At 47.7% G+C, this 21,357-nt stretch overlaps 5 protein-coding genes across 5 annotated transcripts; 3 read left to right on the plus strand and 2 right to left on the minus strand.

Annotated features, from left to right (window-relative positions):
- Nucleotides 1–421: 421 nt before the first annotated feature.
- CGCA056_v014994 (uncharacterized protein) lies at nt 422–1,166 on the plus strand (the record flags this gene model as incomplete). Its single annotated transcript, XM_037330235.1, has 2 exons — nt 422–751; nt 813–1,166. The coding sequence occupies 2 exons, from the start codon at nt 422–424 to the stop codon at nt 1,164–1,166; spliced, it is 684 nt and encodes a 227-aa protein (XP_037171377.1).
- A 2,172-nt stretch (nt 1,167–3,338) lies between these two features.
- CGCA056_v014995 (uncharacterized protein) lies at nt 3,339–3,704 on the plus strand (the record flags this gene model as incomplete). The annotated part of the gene is made up of 2 exons (XM_037330236.1): nt 3,339–3,435; nt 3,487–3,704. 2 exons carry the CDS (start codon nt 3,339–3,341, stop codon nt 3,702–3,704), a joined length of 315 nt encoding a protein of 104 aa, XP_037171378.1.
- Nucleotides 3,705–3,720: 16 nt separating this feature from the next.
- Nucleotides 3,721–4,959, minus strand: CGCA056_v014996 (uncharacterized protein; the record flags this gene model as incomplete). Its single annotated transcript, XM_037330237.1, has 1 exon — nt 3,721–4,959. The coding sequence occupies one exon, from the start codon at nt 4,957–4,959 to the stop codon at nt 3,721–3,723; it is 1,239 nt and encodes a 412-aa protein (XP_037171379.1).
- A 588-nt stretch (nt 4,960–5,547) lies between these two features.
- On the minus strand, nt 5,548–6,706 carry CGCA056_v014997 (uncharacterized protein; the record flags this gene model as incomplete). The annotated part of the gene is made up of 2 exons (XM_037330238.1): nt 5,548–5,961; nt 6,029–6,706. The coding sequence occupies 2 exons, from the start codon at nt 6,704–6,706 to the stop codon at nt 5,548–5,550; spliced, it is 1,092 nt and encodes a 363-aa protein (XP_037171380.1).
- A 1,073-nt stretch (nt 6,707–7,779) lies between these two features.
- On the plus strand, nt 7,780–9,299 carry CGCA056_v014998 (uncharacterized protein; the record flags this gene model as incomplete). Its single annotated transcript, XM_037330239.1, has 3 exons — nt 7,780–7,903; nt 7,953–8,193; nt 9,194–9,299. The coding sequence occupies 3 exons, from the start codon at nt 7,780–7,782 to the stop codon at nt 9,297–9,299; spliced, it is 471 nt and encodes a 156-aa protein (XP_037171383.1).
- Nucleotides 9,300–21,357: the final 12,058 nt, after the last annotated feature.

The raw sequence follows: 21,357 nt of genomic DNA on the forward strand, positions 1-21,357 counted from the left end.
GACGTGGATTCGGGCAGATTCCATGGAATCATGATTGTGGGCAGAGACAGCAGGGGCTGGGGGGGGGAGCGCCATCTATATTGGTTCTGAGGACAGGGACACCCTATCGGTACCTACCTTACGGTGCACTATCAGGGTCACCATTAGGGTAGGTGCGGCGCATGGGATACCCGGACGTCTTTCGGAGGCAGGGATGTGTCTCCAGCAGAGCCCTGCTGCTGCGTTCTTCCTTCCAGGTTCCGTCTCCGTCCAGTAAGGCACCTGCTCCGTACCTACCTTACCCAAACTTACCCAAACACGCCAAAGTAGACGGGATGCCCGGGCGCTCGCTGACCTTGGGCGGCTCCACTCCTTCCTGCCCTCAACTTGAGATTTTTAAGAGCACTCTGCACCCGACAACAATCACAGTCGTGACGTCGAGATGGACCTGCCCCACACCACTGCACAGGTGCAGCCGCCATCCTCCCCTCCAATCCACATCCATCTGGAGGCGGATGACGATGACCGTGACGATAGCATGATGCTTCCGACTCTCGACCACTTCTCCAAGCTTGTTGAAGACAACGAGGACCACGACGCCCAATCTCTTGTCGAATTTGTTGTGGCCAATGACCTTCTCGAGCCCGACGATCCTTTGCTCGATTCGGCAACCCCCGGCCTTCCCATCGTCGCCAGTCGACCCGGCGAGGACAACAACCACGGAGATGAGTCCGAGCGCGAGTCTCGTGTCAGCACCCCACAGCCAGATCCCGTAAGCAAGCGACATGTCATCCTCTCCAAGCAACCCCGCTGACTAAATACCATCCTTCCAGATCCCGTTGTGGACCGAGAATGAGGCGCGTGCCCTGGCTTTGTTTCTGCAGACCATATACGGTCCTCTGACCGTTGGCCAAGTTGCGGAGCAGATGGACCGCAGCGCCACGGAGGCCACAGCCATGATCGTCTGTACTTGGCTTTCAGCCATTCGCGTGTTGGAGGGACGGGCCGTTCCCTGGTGGGTCGGACGCCCCGTCGTCGACAGCATCGGCTTGGGCCGAGTCGCCGTCTTCATGCGGAACGGAATGCAAGTCGTGTTGCGGCTGTATGACACACAGGGCGAGCTTGATCTCGAGGTTTCTATCGACAATCCGAGTCAAGTCTACGACTACGAACCCCGTATTTTCTGAGACGCGTCGCTGCCGTTTGTCGGGCTTCTTTGTTTGTCGTTTCCGAGGTTAGCTTGCATCCAGGAGTCGCAGATACACCCGACGTCATTTCCAAGACTCAAAACTTCACCAGCAGCCCTCCCTTAGCTAGCAGCCTCTCGAAGAATACAATCTGTGAAAACCGCCTCCATCATTCCGCCTGAATTGTTGTGCAACCCATCTCGTTGAGTGACCTTGGAAGCGGAGTGTTGTGCAATTTTGGACGACAAACAGTCGCGAGCCACACATGTGTTTAATTGCAAGGGTCAAAGTGGCGCGGCGGGGCCCAGTGTGACGGGACGGGAGGCGGGGGACACTGACGCTGTGGAATATCACAGCAGATACTCCGCCCGAGAGATCTCCCGCCGACGGGAGTCCAGTGCAGGCCGCACAAGACGCGCGCATCCTCCGGGCGATGGCAGCGACTGGGACAACTCCGTCTTCTTTCTTGTTCCTGCCCGTCCTCTTTCTTCCCTTGCTCATACTTTTAGGCCTGAAAAGTATGACCATGCCTCTGTCTGCCTGGGGCAGCAACTCCACCCTGCACACTTGTCCCCCCCGCTGCGGGTGGCAGCGACTGCCATTGACCGTTGACCACCAAAAGTATGACCATGCCCTCAAGGTATCCACCTGGAAGGTACCTTGTGACACGGTCAGACTTTGCCCGGTAAGGCGGGTGGGTACCTACCTTTGCTGCCTACCTTATGTGACTGCGCGTGCCCCGCCATCTGCTCCAGAACAAGTGTCAGGTGTCCATCCAGGTCCTGATGGAGCAGTTATTGCCTGGGTGCCGCCTAAGATCCAGATGGGCAGGAGGCAGCATACTCGTAGTTTCCCGCCTTCCTTGGGTCTTGCCCGAGGTCTGTGCAGGTCGTAAAATAGTATGACCCACACCGCTGATTGGATAAAAAATAATTATAAAGCTATTAGATATTTTAAAAAGCTTTAAATAAAGCTAAATATATATAAGTAAAAAACTAAAGCTTTAAAAGTAAAAAGACTAACTTTAAGTACTATAGAAGGTGTAAATCTATATATTAATAAGAGCTGTTATAAAGGAATATACTAGTTTATTAATATAAAAAATATTATTAGTAGCTAAGAGAATAGATTCCCTTATCCCTTATTAATATTTAGATTATTAAGAAGTATAGGCATTTATACCTATATTATATTACTAAAGGTTATTTAATCCCTTATAAAGGGATATAGTTAAACGCTGCGTGACGTAGCTTATACTTAGAATAGTATGAGTCTCCCCACCTAGTAACTTACGTAAGGGCAGCGCGCGCCTCACAAAGGGGGGAGCACGCATCTTCTGAGTTGGTGCTTTGGCTGTAATGCTCGATTTCGCCAGCGAGCCTTATGCTGGCCTGCGGGGTAGCTGGGGGAGAGTGATGGTGTCGTGCGGTGTGGTGAAAGCCTTCCTCGCAAGGTGAATCGTGTGGAAGATGTCGGGGCCGAAGTCCCAGCCATGATGAACGCAGAGATCCAGGTACCAAAGGGCATTCGTCCCAGGCCCAAGGCGCAAGCACCACATTTGAGAAGTGCCTCCCACAGGTACCTCAACCTTATGTTTTCGGCGTTAAGGTCATGAGGTCCACCTTAGGTAAGCCGCCAATGCTCGCTAATGCTCACCCACCTCCTGCAGTAAGGTACCTCACAGTACTTCTGCCCTGTGGTGCCACCCCTGTTCTGAGTGGTCCCCACTGAGAGTCAACCGCCCCGCGTTCGCCAGCGTGTGATGGCTGCCTGATGATTGTCACCGGAGTCGTTCAATTGGACGTTGGCGCCGAGCGCCGCCCCCAAGTCACCTGACCTGACTCGACAGATTCGGCCGAGTGCACGGATGTATTATTTTTCGACCTGCATCAGGCCGTTACATAAGCACAACAAGCATGGGCCAACTCATCCTCCAACCACTCAACCACCCAACCAACCGCCCAACCACCATTCTCGGCTCCTGCTGCTCGTTTTGCCCGGAACCCGCAACGGCGCCCCTTGACTGTCTGTATCATCAGCGCAAGCCTGCGGTATCTACATTTAGGCGACTCCGCAAACTCCGTCCCGTCTCAGTGTTTCCCAACTGGGACAATGCGCTGGCCGTGACGACAAGATTCACGTATCCCATGGCTTGAGAGCTTCCCATGCGAAATGGACCGTATGGCTGGAACTGAACGAAGTCGTCTAGTACCATGTCTACATCGCCAGGCGTCACGGCGGTCGCTTCCATGTTCTTTATGTAGTCGAGGTACCTCGCCCCGACGGTTGCCACGATTAGCCAATACTCATCCTGGTCCAGAGACAACATCATCCGACGCACTGGCTTCTCTTCAGGTCTACATCCAGCTGGCGGCGCCGAATCATCAGTCATCACCATCTACACAAGGTCGACACACGCGTGGGGAAATGATGCATGCACAGATGTGGGCAGAGCCACATCATCTTCGCCTCGTGTTTGTCAAGGCTGAGGAGGCCTCTTTGTTGACATGGACAAGGAGGGATCAGGAGAGGAAGTAGATCAAGACATGTGGACTTACGGTTTGTCGGCCTGGTCGCTACAGTATTCCTGGTAAAAAATAGCCGCCATCTCGGCCGTCTCCTCACGGCAAATATTCAATGCTTTCGCTGACCCATCTCTGCGGAACGGTTTTAGCTCAAAGTGCAAAAATGCCTTTCGGAGCCTGGGGCCTAGGTTGACGTAGGCGGCACCATCGGGGCAGGCCACGAATAGATACGGTCTTTTTTTTCCAGTCCCGGACGATGACGGCGCGGCTGCCTCCCCTTCTCGGACGGGCGGGATGGCGGCCTTGCCGAATCCATACCGTTGCTCTTCCGGCACGATGGACAGGTGGTTTGAAAACGATATCGAGAGGGCGTGGCCGAGAAGCGTGTCGGCATACGTGACAAAGAAATGGGACGTCTGCACTTCATACTCTGTCCTGAGGAGGCGAACGAGGGGCGCAGGCGCATCCGAGTCTGCGAGCTCAAGCACTGGAACAGCGTCCACCCTCTCGTTCGGGGGCTCTGCTGGGTCTCCGCCCTCCATCGCTGGCATCGCTGGAACCGGCTGTTCTCGTTGACCTGTTGCGCCTGGCCTGCCACCTCGTGGGGGCTTGGACGGAGTGTCAATGTCGAAACTGGTTTCGCTCAAAGACATGCTTGCAAAAATGTCTTCGATGAGATCCTCTGCATTCTGTGGTGGCAGCTGCGACTTGGCTCCGGTCAAGTCCAAACGGGATACCGGCTGCAGCAAGAGGTTTTCTTGAAGCGTGGATTCAAATCTTATCGTGACTTTCGGTGTGAAGTTCGGCATTCCCTTAGGCGGACCTTGAGTCTTGCCGATGGGCTTCAACCGCTGCCACGACGTAAAGGCAGGCCCGAACATGCCCAGGTCGTCCGCCTGGGAGGGAGATCCCAGCCTGGCCTTGCCCAGCGATGGAGTCACCGGAAACGGGTCTTGAGGACGTCGGTCATGGTTAGATGCTTCCACTGTGGCGATGAAGTTTCCAAACCGCGAATGGTTCGCGTCGAGACAGGATGTGGCCAGATCTCTGTCGGTGCGGTTGAAGAAGCCGGCGGTCTCGAGGTCGGCTGGAGCAGCTGCGCCCTCCTTCGGCTCAAGCCAGACAGCGCGGAGTTGGAGAAAGGCTCTGTGGGGAATCGTGGAACCAGAGAAATGCCCATCAGCTTTGATATCGCCCAGCTTCGCGTTTGCGATGCCCTCTGCCCGGACCTCGCACTGCCAGGCGTGAACGGTGTCCGGGAGTCGCATCCTGGGCTTGTTGTGCCCTGCGTGGTGTTGTCGCCGTGAGTATGGCCGAGATACGAGGCTCGAGATAGGCAGCCGGCGTTCGTTCTTCCTGTTTGTTGCTGGCGCGATCTTGATCGTGGGGTTGCGTGGGGACTGAGGGGTTAATGTAATTATCCGTAAATATTAAGCCAGCAACAAATTGTTCAGACATTGGATCGCCAGCGCGGAACCCTGCATCGTATTACGTAATCTCTGTCTGTGGCAGACGCAACAATGCCGACTAACACCGAAAGAGCTGAACATGGTGCACATGTCTCAGAGCAAGCGTCGGTCGCCTTGCCTGGAATTAGCTGACCAAAGTACAAAGGCGTAAACGAACATTTCGAAACCTCCAAAGGCAATCCTTCAAAACTGGGTATCATGATGTGCTTCCAAAGCAAGAATCACAAAGCCTTAACTCCGACCCACCTGCCGCTTCATACCCCGAGTCGTCTCGTGGTCACAGGCGTAACAACTCGCTCGTTCCGAGCAACACAGCGTCTCCAAATCCCAGCAATTGACGTCCACCCATCAAAGACCACCAGCCTGATGCGAAACTGCCGAAAGCTCTCAGTCTTGATTTCCTTTCGCGTCAATACGAGGCGAGCCTGGGGCCGATGATGCCGGGGATGCGGCCTCATCATGTTGGGGCTTGCTGCTACCGCTGCTGCCCGTGTCGCTTGTGCCAGAAGAATCGCTCAATCTGGAGACCACCCGATCCTTCGCGTGCTGTTCGAGCTGCCAGCGGTGACCAGATTTCCCTTGCTTTTCTACCCGTATGTTGTCGCTTTCGGTCGGAGTGAAGCAGAGCCATGACAGGACATCAAGCCAGCATGTTCTGGCTGCGTCACTTTCGCCAGTCAAATCCCTGAGAGACTTGTCCAAGCGGTTGACGACTCGAAGAATGGGTTTGTCGGTATCGGACGAGTCGATGTAGGCTTGACTGATGCGAACGCGGGCTCTCGTAAACGTCGCTACCGTAACCTAGAACCAGAGTCGTGTTAGCTACAATTCGTTGCTGATGAAAGCAAACAGCAGGAAGATGACGTACCGAGGGATCATGGCCGCCACTGCCAGGCTTCCTGAGCAGGTTGAGTCGCCAGTGAAGGAGGACAAGCATGCTGAAGAGCTCGCTGCGCAGGACCTCGTCTCGTGAGTGCTCATCTGGCGGTGTTTGGTCGGCCACAAGACAGCCAACGTGATGATGGTCAGTCTCGAGAACAGCTATCATCTCCCACGCGGGCGACTCGTCGGCGCCGATGACCAGAAGGTTCTCCCATGGGCTGTTTGTATCCGGGAATCGGGGCCGGGCGAATGCTTGGGCCGGCAGCACATTGGGACCTTCACCACCGCGAGGCAGCTGCCGCGAGAGACATCTAACGGTGTCCCGGAAAGCCTCTGCCCATTCTGTCGCGCTGAACGATGGTGCGCCCTCCGAGGGCCGAACATCTTTAGGGGGCCTGAGGATGTGGTTGATGGTGCTGGGAGCGCCGTTGCTTGGTTTCGGTGCAAGCTTTTCGATTTCAGTATCGAGATACGCGATGTTCAGCGGAGATGAGACCCATGGGGGATGATGGGATGCAGCCTCTGAAGTTGTGGCGGGGTTGCTTGAGGTTGTATACTGAATGGAATGTCGCTCGAGGAAGGCTTGGGTATCTGTAGGTCTCGTTGCTTTCAAGTCTCGAATTGCGATGCCCACGCGGGCAAGAGTCGGCTCGAAATTGTGCATCGTGGGCGAGTGTGACGATGGGTGAGCGACTGTATGCGCATGAACTTGGGTGGTGAGGGTGAGGTTGTCGCTGGAAGGATGCACGCCATCTTTCAGTCGTCTTTTGTTGACGCCTTTGCCTCTTTGTTGCCATGGTGAACCACCGCACTGGTCTGTGCACAGCTGTGGCTGGAGGCACGTGACGGGATGACAAAGAGATAGTCGGATTCAGCACCCAGGATGAACACCTCGGAGTAAGATTATGCAAAATTCCGCATAAACCTGACAACTGAATCTCACCTCCCCCTGCCACCAAGGAATCATGCTATGCAATTGAAGAGCTGGGTGCGCAAATATTGGATGATGATGGGATGAGCATTTGGATTGACTTGCGACAATAAGGTACATGGCGGCAGGTTCCCAACTGATGCCCTGGCATGTTGCTGGATTGACAGCTAGAGGATACTTGTCTTTTTTCGTGCATCCTCATACTGATGAGAGTACCTGGCCTGTGCACCCGTCCGCCATGTGATGGCGCCGGAGCCAGGTGGTTTTATGGGCCGACCCATGTGGCCTGGGTGTAGGGTCGGACAGGTGCGTGCACGCAATTCTTAAAGTACTAGCGTTGCGTTGTGGGAATGCACCAGGCTGAGTACTCGCCAGCGCACTCGCCAGATAATCCGGCTACTTCGTTGTACGCTCAATTGAAGCCCTAATCGCATGCCCGATTGAATCCTTCGTCGCGCGCGCCCGATTGAAGCGCTACGTGCACTGCGAAGGGTGTCTCCCTCCATCTTGGAAACGGAAACTGGAAGGGATCCAGCCAATGGGATGGCTTCGTTCTAGGCTGGAGGCCCCACACAGGCCACTGCGCCATCACAACATCCGACCAATCATTGGGTCTTGAGGTCTGTGCAGGTCGTAAGATAATTCAACCCACACCGCTGATTGACCAAGAGATGAGCAGGGTACTCCACTCTTGGGAGCCGCTGAATCTCCCCCTCGACTGGCCCCCCGCCGACCTCCTCGAGGCTATCACCGCCGTACAACCCGACGTCACCGACGACACATGCCCCCCCTCCCGAGCCTGCGACATGGCGATACATTATTGGAAGCCATTGCACTGCATCATCCCTTTCGGAAACCTGAAGCATCCATCCGGCTCGCGACGGCTGCCACCGTCGCTGCGCCTCCGCGACTGGCATCCACTCTGCAGAGGTTTGGGTAGTATGACGACGTTGGAGAACGCCTCCGTTGACCTCCTCAGATCCCTCCAGAGCGACGCCGACACCGCATCCCGAATGCTTCACCCTTCGGTCCACCATCTGCTTGCGACGCAGACTTCGGAGCAGACACGATCCCGTTGGAGATGCTGGTGGCTGCGATATTGGCCTAGGCTTCGAGTCTGCAGCCAAGTCGAACCGCCCCCGACACCTGACATCCGACACCCCTCCTGACTTGGCCCTCCATCTTCATCATCCTGACTTTCAACTCAAGTCTTGCAGCTCGTGACTGTGCCGCACCTTCGATTCCTTATGACGACAACTCGCCCCTTCCTCCACCTCGACTCGACTTTCGGGCTTCTTCCCTCCGCATCTTTCAGTCACCACTGAATCTCTTCGACGGCCTGGTCGTCCTCCTTCAGCACCACCAAGCCGCCCTTGTACCCGTCATTTTCACCGTGCAGAGACATCGTCGACAGACCCTATCGCATTCTCCTGGGACAGCTGCCCCCGACCAACACGACTGCTACCTTCACCCGGTTGCTCAGTCATGTCTACATAACATGCTCGGATCTCTGCACTGACGTCAAGGCCTGACCGTCGCCATCCCGCCCTCTGATTCGGACGCCGAGTTGCTGCGCCCTGTCGAGACGTCTCCCAATTCACCTTCAACATCGCCCCGCGTCCATATCAAAGAGCGGCCATGTTGTCGTCCGATTGGACTCAAGCCACGCCACATCCCATGTGGAATCCCTCTTCGAGCGGCTTCCGATTCATAACACCGGCGACGGCACATGATCTAGACTTGCTCGAGTCGCCATTGGTCTCGGCCTCGTTGATATCCTCCGGTACCGCACCGCCCCAGACACGCGCCTCCAGAAGCCGCATACCGACACCAGCTTCTCGTCCCCATTGTCCAATTACCGAGACAACTCTCACCCGCAACCCCCCACTGTACGGCCGCACTCCTACGGTCAAGCGGCAGCAAAGGCTGGCAACCTGGGGCGAGCAATACGCGCGTTGTAGCCAGGGTCAGTGGGAATTGGCGAGCGGCAGCGGTCAAGCGATCGGCGCCTACGATACCCAGTAGTAGATGGCGTCCAGTGCGGACAATCCAGGTCGGGTTTCGAGGTGTCCCTGGCTAGCTTGGACCACAATTCGCCGTCATCGTGAAAGGGGTCCCACGATTGTTCGCGCTTCCTCTCCACGGCTTTCGCCACTCGGATCCATCTGACACCCGGACTAGATAACGTATGCCGTAGTCTTCCTGGCAATCTTCGTGCCGTAGCATTGTGTTCCTCGGCTTTTTGTTTACTTTGCTCGCGACGTATGAGGTTGCGCATCAGCAGCAGCGTCGGTATGCCGATCGAGCAGGCCCAGCACATTCATGATCTTTGAGACATCTACTAAGACATGTCCAACAGGCCTCTCTAGCTTGGCTTTCAACACACGAGTCATCGTGGAACTGAAGCACGAGTCCCTCAAAATGCTGGTATGGAGTGGCAGATACTGGCAGATTCTGGTAGGTGGGTCGAGGCTGCAATGCACAAGTGATATCGGACCACTGTTCATTCCTTGGGCTGAAGCGCGATACTTCCGCTGCGAGGTCCGCGGGGTCCCGGCAGCATCCATTATGCGTGTCGGCTCAGCATTAGACGCATGATCCCGGCGCCCAGAGACTCACACATTGGAAGAGCTGTGAGCTGGCAGGCGGAGGAATGGATGTTGCGTTTCAACTGCTCGTAAGACCACGCCTAATCCATCCAGCGTGGGAATTCCGTCCCGCACTTCCTTCCGCTGCTCGGCTGGAAGCGAAGCTCAAGTGTAGTGCTACCGCTCTGCGAAGGCCTTTGGTGACGGGGCCTCTTCCCGAGGTAAGTCCTCCAGGGGCGCATCTTGGAAAGCCCCATAATGCTGACCTGACCCAAGGGGGTTCCGGAAGACATTGAAGTCGACTCGAGCGGGTGCTGGCGCGACTCTCAGTTGCAACGCCGTCATCTCCAGCGCGTGGTACACTCGAGACATGAGTGTCGGCTTCCCGGTGCGGTGAGCGTCAGCAAAGGCTGCGCGAGTATGGCTTTGGTGAGCTTGTGCCTGCCACAGCTGCCAGGCCCGATGCTGCAGGTGTGAGATAGCCCCGGCAAGTGCGGATTGAATGGCAAGCGGCCACCTTTTGCCGAAGTCTGCTGGTTGATGAATGCACTGTGCGATGTCCTAGTGTCATGGATGATATCGGGAGAGTCCATCGCCCAGGTGTTGAGGCCTGGCGGGCTGCTGTGCTTGGAGGAAACCCAGTGCTCGGCGCGAAACAACAGTCTTGTGACGTCGCAAGGGCAATTTCGACCTGGACCTTCCTTACCTTAGATAAGCCCGGGCAGTTCAAGGTTGCTCCTGCCGCCGCTGTCGTACAAACATGAGGTGGAAGCCGCGTCCTTCCTTTCTTTACCAAAGATACCCAAGGTAGGTAGGTAGGGCAGGCACCTACCTACCTCCTACCTTACCTACCTTATGGTCCCTTGGTCTACACGCTTCCGCGACCCCACGCCCCAACTTGAACAACGCCCAACATGCCGTCAACACCTACATCGATGGATATCGACAAAACCCTCGCAGACGACATCATTTCTTGTTGTTTAGCCTTGGCACATGATACCGAGAAAGCCAACGACATTTATGATCGTTTGCGCCATTACGAGACGCATGTTGCGGAAGAACATCAACTCGACCCCATCCACATTCGGGCATACCTTTCCAATCCAGTAATCAATACTCTGACCAGGCTAATCCCGGACAAACACTTCGTCGTCAACACGCGCTCTGCCAAGCTCTCAAAGGCCGCTCGCATCTGGACACTGCCTACTCAGTTATTCCATGCCGGAACGCGTCGAGATACGGCCGTCCGTGTACAGCCATTGGCCCGACCCATCCAGAGCCCCACCCATCACCCCCTGCCCGACTTAGAAATCTCGACGCGTTCCCTAGGGTCTCTGATTGGCCGGCATTGACTTCAGTGTCTCCACCTTTAATTGAAATCTCAACGCGTTCCGAAATGAAACCTTAACGAGTTCCAAAATGAAACCTGTTCTTCTGACTGATGGTTTGTAAACTTGAATGAAGAGTAGTAGGTTGTTACGGTCAGCTATCCGACAGCAGGGTCTGCTAACAGAAGCTGGGGATTGACACGTTATAACAGTACATGGGGTCGTGGTCTGGGTCGTAGGTCGTAGGCTGATAGTAGATCAGGTCTTCAGAGGCTAAGGTGATTAGTCTTAGACTCAACAAGTAATTTACAGTGAAGGTAAGCTGAGAGTCTCTATGAGGATGAATACTAAGTTAATTGCTGAAGAGCTATAGAAGTCTGACCATAAGCTAGGATTAGGTTATACTATATACTAGTCCTAAATAGTATCCTTTATCTACCTAGGGTGATCACCTAGGTATATGAGGTGATTATAATTAGTTAGTCTAACTAACTGATTACTAAGCATTTCCTTATGCGCTCCACTAATTATATCCTTATCTTATTATTATATGACTTATATTATAGTTCTTCTGTTTCTAAGTAAGTCCCTATTATTCCTGTGATCCTGCAGAGTATAAATATCCTGTTCTAGCCGCCTAACGCCTAAGTAGGTCGGTCAACTGTTATCCATACATAACAGGTTGTAACATCAGGTCCCCTCTCTAAAGGTCTTATCCTTAAGACCTAATATAAGTAGGTTATTAGTCCTAGGTTAGAGATCTATTAATTATGCTTCTTAATTTACTTATAATACTAATATTATATTAGGTTATATTTAAAAGTTAAAATCAAATTCTGCCTCTACTCTTCATCATTATAATTATACGCTATATATTGCTGAGTTTGGTTTTATTATTGATATGCCTTATTCCTACTGTTATTCTTCAGGTAAGCGTTGCAAGTTGCTTCCTAGTGGTGAAGTTTATAGTGAATATACTTATCTAGGGCAGTCTTATAATATAGTAGCAGATGCTGTTTACACTTATAAGTTCTTCAAGATTGTTATGCTTTATAGGCCTTACTGATTAATTATAGTTAAGTATTTATTAGATGAGGCTGCTTATCTAGAAGATATGGAGGTAGCTGAAGAGGAGGTGTTGAGAAAGAAAGTTACTGCTTTATATGTAGCGCAGGCTGAGTTAGATAAATCTATGGGGAAGTTAGATTATTTGTATAAGCAGAAGAGGATAGTGTTCTAAAAGGGTTAGGAGGTTACTGAGGAGGAATTAGTAGTGGCACCTATATTAGAGGTTTAGTCTATAGGGGGTTTTAGTGTGGTAGACCTAGATGCTGTCTTAGGTGATTAGAATCTTAGTACTCTGAGTTTTCTGTTAGGGAAGTCTTAGTTATATTCTAGCGTTCCTAGGCGAATAAATGGTTTTCCTTATTGCAGTTGATCTGCTTTAGTAGGTGGTTTAGTGAAGTGATATAGGTGCTTAATTTGCTTATATCTAGCGTTCTTTTTAGGCTAGTATAATAGGTGCTAATATAACTTCTTATTCTTAATATTATTGCTAGTAGATTATAAGTTCTTCTGCTATATTAGTGATGTTTTTAGCTGGTTCCTATATGTTATCTTTATATCTATATCCTTTCTATTTAACGAGGTATTAATACCCTTCTAGCTCCTTAAGGTGGTCTATGATTCGTTCTACTTTATACTCTGGTTTATTATCTTCCATAATAATAAGGTTATTTATTTATAAACCTTATAGGGCTGGCTTAAGAAGTGAGATATAGAATACTAAGTAGCATTTCATAGTCTCTAGGAGTTTAAGTTTATAGTTAACTAGTGAAATAATTTATGAGATTTTGAAAGGTCTGAGTTTTTTGAAGTCCAGTTTGTTATTTAGTTGTTTTGTTTTGATGTTTTGCTATATGAGGTAGGCGCTATCTCCCTCTTTTAAGGTTGGTCCCTCAATCCTTTGCTTATTGCTGAATTTAGTTATTCTTTATTATATAAATTTAAGTTCTTTACGTGCGTTATCTTAGAGGTCTTTGATTTATTATACTAAGGCGACAGCTCTCACTGCAGCTAGGCCTAACATTACGTGGGCGATGGCTTGAAGTCAAAGCCGTTGTGACCACCACCAGAATTGAAAGTGGGGCCAGGGAGAGGGGGGGTCAAAGCTGTTGTTTATAGCAGTGAAGAAGCCGTTGAGGTTTCCAGCAGTAAAATACATGAAAGTAGGATGAAATTAAAGCCACAATCCAGGTAATTATAGGAATCCAGTTTTCAGTGTCGTATTCAGTAATATAAGTCCAAAAATAGGTGAATAGGGTAGTAGACGTTTTTATGATGTCGTCCTAGTCCCCGCATTAACCAGCTAATTATATAACAGGGCTACCAGCTAGGCTAGAGAACCTAACTAAGCGATGGAATATAGGTAGGGAGGAAAGTAGATCAAAGAGAAAGTATATAGAATTAAGGGGTAGGAAGGTGAGTTTATAAAGAGAGGATAAGAGGAATCAGTTGTAAATAGTAGATAGAAGAAAGTAATTAATATATATAGCTAAAGATAAAGCTATTTATTTATGATATATAGTATTCTATTTTGATATATATATTATATAAGTATGCAGTAGTAGCTAATAAAGTCATAGCATATTTATATAATCACTATTATTTAATCACTACTAAGGCTAGGGCAGGAGTCGCTAGATTAAGCGGTAATATAGCTAACTGTTACGGTCAGCTATCTGACAGTAGGGTCTGCTAACAGAAGCTGGGGATTGATACGTTCTAACGGTACACTGGGTCGTGGTTGTAGGTCGTAGTTCGTAGGCTGTAGTAGATCAGGTCTTCAGAGGCTAAGGTGATCAGTCTTAGACTCAACAAGTGATCCGCAGTGAAGGTAAGCTGAGAGTATCTGTGAGGATGAATACTAAGTTGATTGCTGAAGAGCTATAGAAGTTTGACCATGAGCCAGGCTCAGGGTCATACTATATACAAGTCTAGGGTAGTTTCTTTAAACTGAGGACCGATGTCTTCCGAGCGGTCCCCAGGTGTGGACCGCTTTCTTTATGTCGGTCCTAGGTCAGGACCGCTTATCTCTCGTCGGTCCTTCTTATCGTCACGTGACCTGTACCATAGTTTTTCCGTTCCGAGTGAGTCCCTGTTGTTCCCGTGATCCTGCAGTACAAATGTCTTATCCTAGCCGCCCGATGCCCAAGTGGGTCGGTCAACTGTTATCCATACATAACGGGTCGTAACACTAACATCATCTGCAGCCAAACTGAATTAGAGTTATTCTAATACCTAGACGCCACAGTTAAGCCTATCGCCTATATCGCACCACCTTAAGTTGATAGATTATGTTGTTATTTATGCTGTTATATATGCTGCTGCGTATAGAACATATAGGAGCATTACTAGGCTGAGCATAGATAGCATAACGATTAGCAGAAGGGGGGTAATATATATAAGAGGGCTATAGTAGTAAGGGATTTACTATAGATAATAGGGGTGCTATACTAGCAGTTTTTCCTATTACACGCTGGGAGCCAGTGGTTTGAGGTTAGGTGGGGGTTAAGGGTGGCCGTTCAAAGCAAGCTATCAAAGCTAGCAACAGACAACATAGCGTGGTTCATCACATTGCATAAGAACTAAGAGAAGCGGTTTGAGGCTGACGTGCGCGAGGAGATCAGTATAGTGGACGAAAAGTTAGAGCTAAATAGGTGGTTATACTGCGTTAGGTGGACGAGGGATTTAGATGTTACGAGCGGGTCAGGGCAACCAACTGTGGCACAAAGCAAAAGCTTCGATAATGACAAATCCGTTGTCATTGTCCCCTGTTCTGCACTATATAGTTACGAGCCTACAGTGACCAACTGCAGCGGTCGTAACACCATGTCTCCCCTCCAAGAGGCATGTCCCTATGCCGAGGACCAAGCGGCAATAGTCGGGTATAACACAGGGAAACTCCAGGCTAGTGGGGCCCCAACCCACATCACAGCCTGCCCACGGTCGGGTCGCCCTACGTAGTGTGGGAGGCACAATCACACTACCGACGCAGCGTGCGGGAATTGAACCCACAACCCCTCTACGCGGGTTGGATTTGTCATTGTGTTACGAGCGGGTCAGGGCAACCAACTGTGGCACAAAGCAAAAGCTTCGATAATGACAAATCCGTTGTCATTGTCCCCTGTTCTGCACTATATAGTTACGAGCCTACAGTGACCAACTGCAGCGGTCGTAACATTAGAAGGGTTAAATAAGATGTAGTTATAAGAGGTGATATAACTAATTAAGGATGGTGAGGAGATGTTAGAGGCTATATAAGCTGTATTTAATAGTGTTGCTGATAAGGTATATATAACAGCAGTATTATGTAAAGTTAGGTATAATATATTATTTAAGGTGGAGCGGAAGGAGATCAGCTAGAAGCTAGTATAGCTGTTTAATAACTATATAGAAGATGATATATAGCAGCAGTATAAGGAGGTTTAGCATAAGATAGTAAGCATATAGTTTTATATAGATAAGTAGCTGGAGTGTGAGCAGCTGTTATATTAGTTTATTATGTGTTTGAGGTTGTTATAGGATGTATTTACTAGCTGTGTTAAGGTAGATGTTAGCAGAAGGCAGCCTGTGTAGGTAGAGGAGGTTGAGAGGATATATTTAGACGCTATTATTGCTATTATTAAGGACCTATATAAGCAGAGCTAGAAGGAGAGCGTGATGATTAGTGTGTTAGCAGTGTTAGGTATTTATAAGGATAGTAGGTAGCATTAGGTGATGGAGTATATAACGAATTATTTAGTTATGATTAAGGTGGCTAAGATGTTCGTTATGTACTAGGCGTGGTCAGAGCAGCAGGATGAGGTGGTAGTGTTGATAGTAACTAAGGGGGCTGAGGCAGCATATAAGGAGGCTAGCAGCATGTTTTATTTAGTGCGTAATAAGGTGTGGCAGTTTATAATATAGATGCTTAGCTGGCTGGATAATAAGCCTAAGGTGATAAATTAGATTTATAACGCTTAGATGTATAGGATGTATATCTGGTTTAATATAGTGGCGTTAGGGATAGTGGATTAGAGCAGCAACTAGATATCGTTCTAATAGGTGCAGGTGTAGGTGTGTAAGTTAGCTGAGATATTCCACAGGGTAGCATAAGAGGCGTAGTTATTATTAGCGTAGTTAGCAGTAGTGGATAGGGTGGGTAGCGATAAGCATAGTGATAAGCATAGCGATAAGCATAGCGATAAGCATAGTGATAAGCATAGCGATAAGTATGGAGGCTGATTAGTGTTAGCAGCAGTATTACCTGCCATCAGGTGGGAGAGTGTTACGACCCGTTATGCATGGATAACAGTTGACCGACCCCACTTAGGCGTCGGGCGGCTAGGACAGGACATTTGTATTCTGCAGGATCACGGGAACAACAGGGACTCACTCGGAATGGAAGAACTATAGTATAAGTCACATGACGATAAGGAGGACCGACAAAAGATAGGCAGTCCTAACTTAGGACCAACACAGAGAAAGCGGTCTACACTGTTACGAGCGGGTCAGGGCAACCAACTGTGGCACAAAGCAAAAGCTTCGATAATGACAAATCCGTTGTCATTGTCCCCTGTTCTGCACTATATAGTTACGAGCCTATAGTGACCAACTGCAGCGGTCGTAACATACACCTAGGGACCGCTCAGAAAGACATCGGTCCTCAGAATAAGGAAATTACCTTAGAATATATATATTATAACCTTAAGCCTAGCTTATAGTCAGACTTCTATAGCTCTTCAGCAATCAACTTAGTATTCATCCTCATAGATACTCTCAGCTTACCTTCACTGCAAATCATTATTAAGTCTAAGACTGATCACCTTAGCCTCTGAAGAACCAATCTACTACAGCCTGCAAACTACGACCTATAACTACAACCTAGTGTACTATTAGAACGTATTAATCCCCAGCTTCTATTAGCAGACCCTACTGTCGGATAGCTGACCGTAACACTTTGATTGCTCCTGTTCAGTAAGTTGACTATTAATTCCTACTAACAGTAACAAACGATAATATCTTCCTACGCCTCTGTTAAGTCGCCTACCCTAGGATCCTCGTCTACTTCCAGAGGACGAGCCACCTAAAACCTAGCCTAGGAACTAGGAGACCAGAAGATAAAGGACGACTCAGACAGCAAGGATAACACCAAAGGACTTAAGCGCCAGCTTAACAAGACCAACAGCAACTTCAAGGTAATATGCGAAATGTTTAACCAGAACGCTGCAGCCCTTAGCGAACTCCAGGAACAAGCCCGCAAGAACCAGGATCTGGAGAAAGAAGTTGCCACCCTCTAAGCTGCCGCTAACGTTATATCCACCCTAGTTGAAGGATGAGAACAGCTTAAGCTTAACACACCTTCCACTTTCGACAGAACCCCAGGATAACTCAAAGGACACCTGGTATAGGTTCAAACCTACCAGGCCTTCCATATAAACACCTTCCAGAACGACACCAAACGCGTTATATATGCTGCCACCTTCCTTTAGGGACAAGCCCTTGCCTGGTTTGAACCCCTCCAATAGGAATAGCTTAACAACCCTGTCGAAAAATACAGCTAAGAAGTTAAGGATATCTTCTTCAGCTTTATAGGCTATATTAAGGCCCTAGAATCTCTCTTCCTCAACCCTGATAAATAAAGATAGGCTGAGCGAGACCTATCCTACCTATAACAAACTAAGTCAGCTACACTCTACGCCGCAGAGTTTAGGCGATTAGCTGTAAGACTCTATATAACTAACGAAAGCAAAGTTTTTGCCTTCTACTAAGGACTTAAGGATGATATCAAAGACGAAATAGCTAAACTAGAGACACCTCCTAGCTTCCTCGCCTATGTTGAACATACTATTAAGGTTAACAACCGCCTCTATAAACAACAAAAGGAACGAGGAGAGAAACAACAAAATCTGAATTCAGGACGTAAGTACTAATAGCAGCCTCAACAGAAGTTCAACAGCTAGCAGAATGACAACAGACCCTGCAACAACTGGAATAACACCCGCCAGAGCACTGCCTAAAGACAACACAGCAGACCTATAGATCTCAGCATGATAACTAAACCTAACAACAAAAAACCTTAGAACCCTAAGTGCTACAACTGCAATAAGTAAGGCTATATCGCTAAAGACTGCAGACAGCCTAAGAAGCTCCCCTAGAGACTAGTGGCAGAGCGACCTCAATAAGTCAACATAATTGCAGAAGCCCTATATACATCCTAATTATAGACCAGATGCTATAATAATAACTGCTAAATTCACCTTAAAGACAAAGAAATATCAGGACACTACCTAAGGGATAGCAACCCTGGACGGTCTGGATATAATATAACCCTCCTAGACACTCACCCTAGGAACCTGGCAATAATGCATTCCAGCAACAGCAAAGTGGCTAGAAAACCAGTTGAACAACTTAATGAGATGCTACGAATTCAGCAACTAGAACTAATCACCCCCTGCATAACTAGCTAGCAACTCCACTACAAAGAATAATAAATCCAGAAGGAAATAGAGCTAATCCAGCAAGAAGACAACAGATAAGCATAACTATATCAATAATAAGAATCAGAAGAAGAACTAGAATACTAATATAATCCTCTAATAGAATAATAACTCCTCAGTATAACTAATAACTAGACTTTCAGAGAAGGAGAAAGCTCTCCCTATGACTTAGATAAACCTTGCGACGTTGCCTGATAACGCACTCAGACAGAGATTGCCTATAGGTTCACCCCTAGTGTGGACGACTCCAGCTCTAAAGAAGAGCCTAACGACTAGGAAAGAAGAACTAAGCAACTTCTGAGATACTAAGAAATCAATATGCTTTAAGATAAGCAATAACGCCACTTCTATAGCACCTCGGCAGCCTAATGAGACTGAGGCTACACCCCTCAGCTACACACAGAAGATCACCCCGCGCTGAGAAGCAACCACCAGCTTCACTAAACCCTCTTCTAGCCCTAGTGCTTTCACGATAAATACAAAGAATATATAGGAGAAAAGCATAACTACTAGTTCTACCCCAGAAGATATAATAACAAACCTATCTATAAGATCTACTTAACCTCCGTTATGATTAGATAGACTATAGTACTATTTGAAGATAACCTTACAGTCTTCAGACCTAGTCCTCAGTTCCCTATAAGATGTCAACATAACGATAGTATAAAATAGGATGAATGCTAATAAGATAAATGCTAAGTTCACTACTAAGGAAAGGCATAAGCCTAGAGAATCGCAAAGAATAGACCTAGACCCCTATAGGTTAGGATCTGCAAAAACAGCCTCATAAAAGCATGACGAGAAGGAAAGCAAATCACCTACCTAGGACAACCAGAGCAGTTAAAAAACTAGACTCACCTACTGATAACAGATCATAACAGGCAACAAACATAAGATCTACTCACTAAATATCATAAGGATATAAGGGCAATAGAAACTCAAAGTTACTATCAACCAGCAGACAACACTTATGCTGATCAACAGCAGAGCTGAAGCAAACTTCATTACCCCCTAAGCTATCAATAGGCTAGAAATATAATAGGGAGGAAAAGAACAACCATATCAGTTACACACAGCAGAAGGAGAAGAATTTAAGTATAAAGGAGGTACTATCTATAATAAGACTGCACCCCTTAAGATAAGCTACCTAAATCGAAAAGAAAGAATCTAATTTGATATTGCTAATCTAGGAATATATAACATAGTGCTAGGACTACCCTAGCTACAAATAAGCAACCCACAGATAGATTAGAGCAAAGGCTAACTCCATTAGGACCACGATAATTCAGTCCCTAAGCAGCCCTATCAGAATCAGGCCTCAAACGAATCAATACGACAAGGAACAGCAAAATAATACCTCTGTTACCTTAAGGCAAAAGAAGCTGTATTATAACCACTAATAACGATAGATCTTAAACAGAAGAACAATCTACTTCTGTCTATCCCAGAAGAATATAGAGTTTATGAGAAACTCTTTGCAGCCAAATTAGAAATAGGACTACCTAAACATACCAGTTTCAATCACAAAATACCCCTCAAAAAAGGAAAAGAACCATGATTTAATAAAATCTACAGACTTAACCAAACAGAGATAGAATCCCTAGATAAATATCTTAACGAAAATCTCAAGAAGGGATACATCAGACCTTTAATATCACCAGCAGGAAGTCTAATCCTATTTATACCTAAGAAAAACAGAACGTTATAACTATGCGTTAATTACCACATAGCTAATAAGATGACGATTAAGAACTGCTATCCACTACCGCTTATTAACAAAATGAGACAACTCCTCTATAGAGCTAGAGCTAACTGGTTCACAGCCCTCAACCTCAAAGGAGCCTATAACCTGATCAGAATGAAGCAAGGAGAAGAATAGAAGACTGCTTTCAGAACACGAAAAGGATATTTTAAGTACCTTGTTATACCCTTTAGTCTCACTAACGCCCCTGCAATATTCCAAAATATAATCAACTAAGTTCTATGCAAATATGTTGATATCTGCATAGTAGTCTATCTTAACGATATCCTCATCTTCTTATTAACACTTAAGAAATATAAAGAAGATATACACCACGTCTTATAAGCCCTCTAAGAAGCTAAGCTATTAGTTAAACCTGAGAAAAGCGAATTCCACACATAGAGGGTGGAATAGCTCAGATTCACTATCACCCCTGGGAAAGTTTGCATATTAGAAAACAAAGTCAAAGCTATCAAGGAATAGCTAGTACCTAACAACCTCAAGGAAGTCTAAGGATTCCTAGGTTTTGTTAACTTCTACTGCAAATTTATTAAAGACTATAGTAAGATTAATGCAGCTCTTATAAGCCTTAGCTGCAAAGACACACCCTTTATATGGGAAGAACCATAACGAACAGCATTCCAGAAGATCAAGGACCTTATCGCCAGTAAGCCTGTCTTAATCATCCTAGATCTAACAAAACAATTTAAAGTAGAACCTGACGCATCCAAATATGCGATAGGAGCATAACTATCTTAATGAGATTCAGAAGGATGACTACACCTATGCGCCTTCTTCTCTCGCAAACTCCACAGACCTAAACTCAACTATCAAATCCATAATAAAGAACTTATAGCAATTATTAAAGCCTTTAAGGAATAGAGACCTAAGCTTTCAGGAACCACCTATGAAGTACTTATATATTCAGACTATAAGAACCTTTCACACTTCACAACTTTAAAAGTGTTAAATAAACGACAGATTAGATGGTCAGAATTCTTATCAGAATTTAACTTCTGAATTATCCACCGCAAGGGATCAGGTAATAGTAGAGCTGACGCTCTTAGCTGACAACCAGACTATAACATCCTAGTACCTAAAGAAACCTAGGTGATTCTTAAAGGAAATAACAACAGAGACCTAATGCTAGCAACCAAACTCTTAATAATAGCTGGACGATCTAATA

The sequence above is a fragment of the Colletotrichum aenigma genome (genome assembly GCF_013390185.1).
Source record: "Colletotrichum aenigma strain Cg56 chromosome Unknown KSG_Cg56_contig12, whole genome shotgun sequence".
Lineage (NCBI taxonomy): Eukaryota > Fungi > Ascomycota > Sordariomycetes > Glomerellales > Glomerellaceae > Colletotrichum > Colletotrichum aenigma.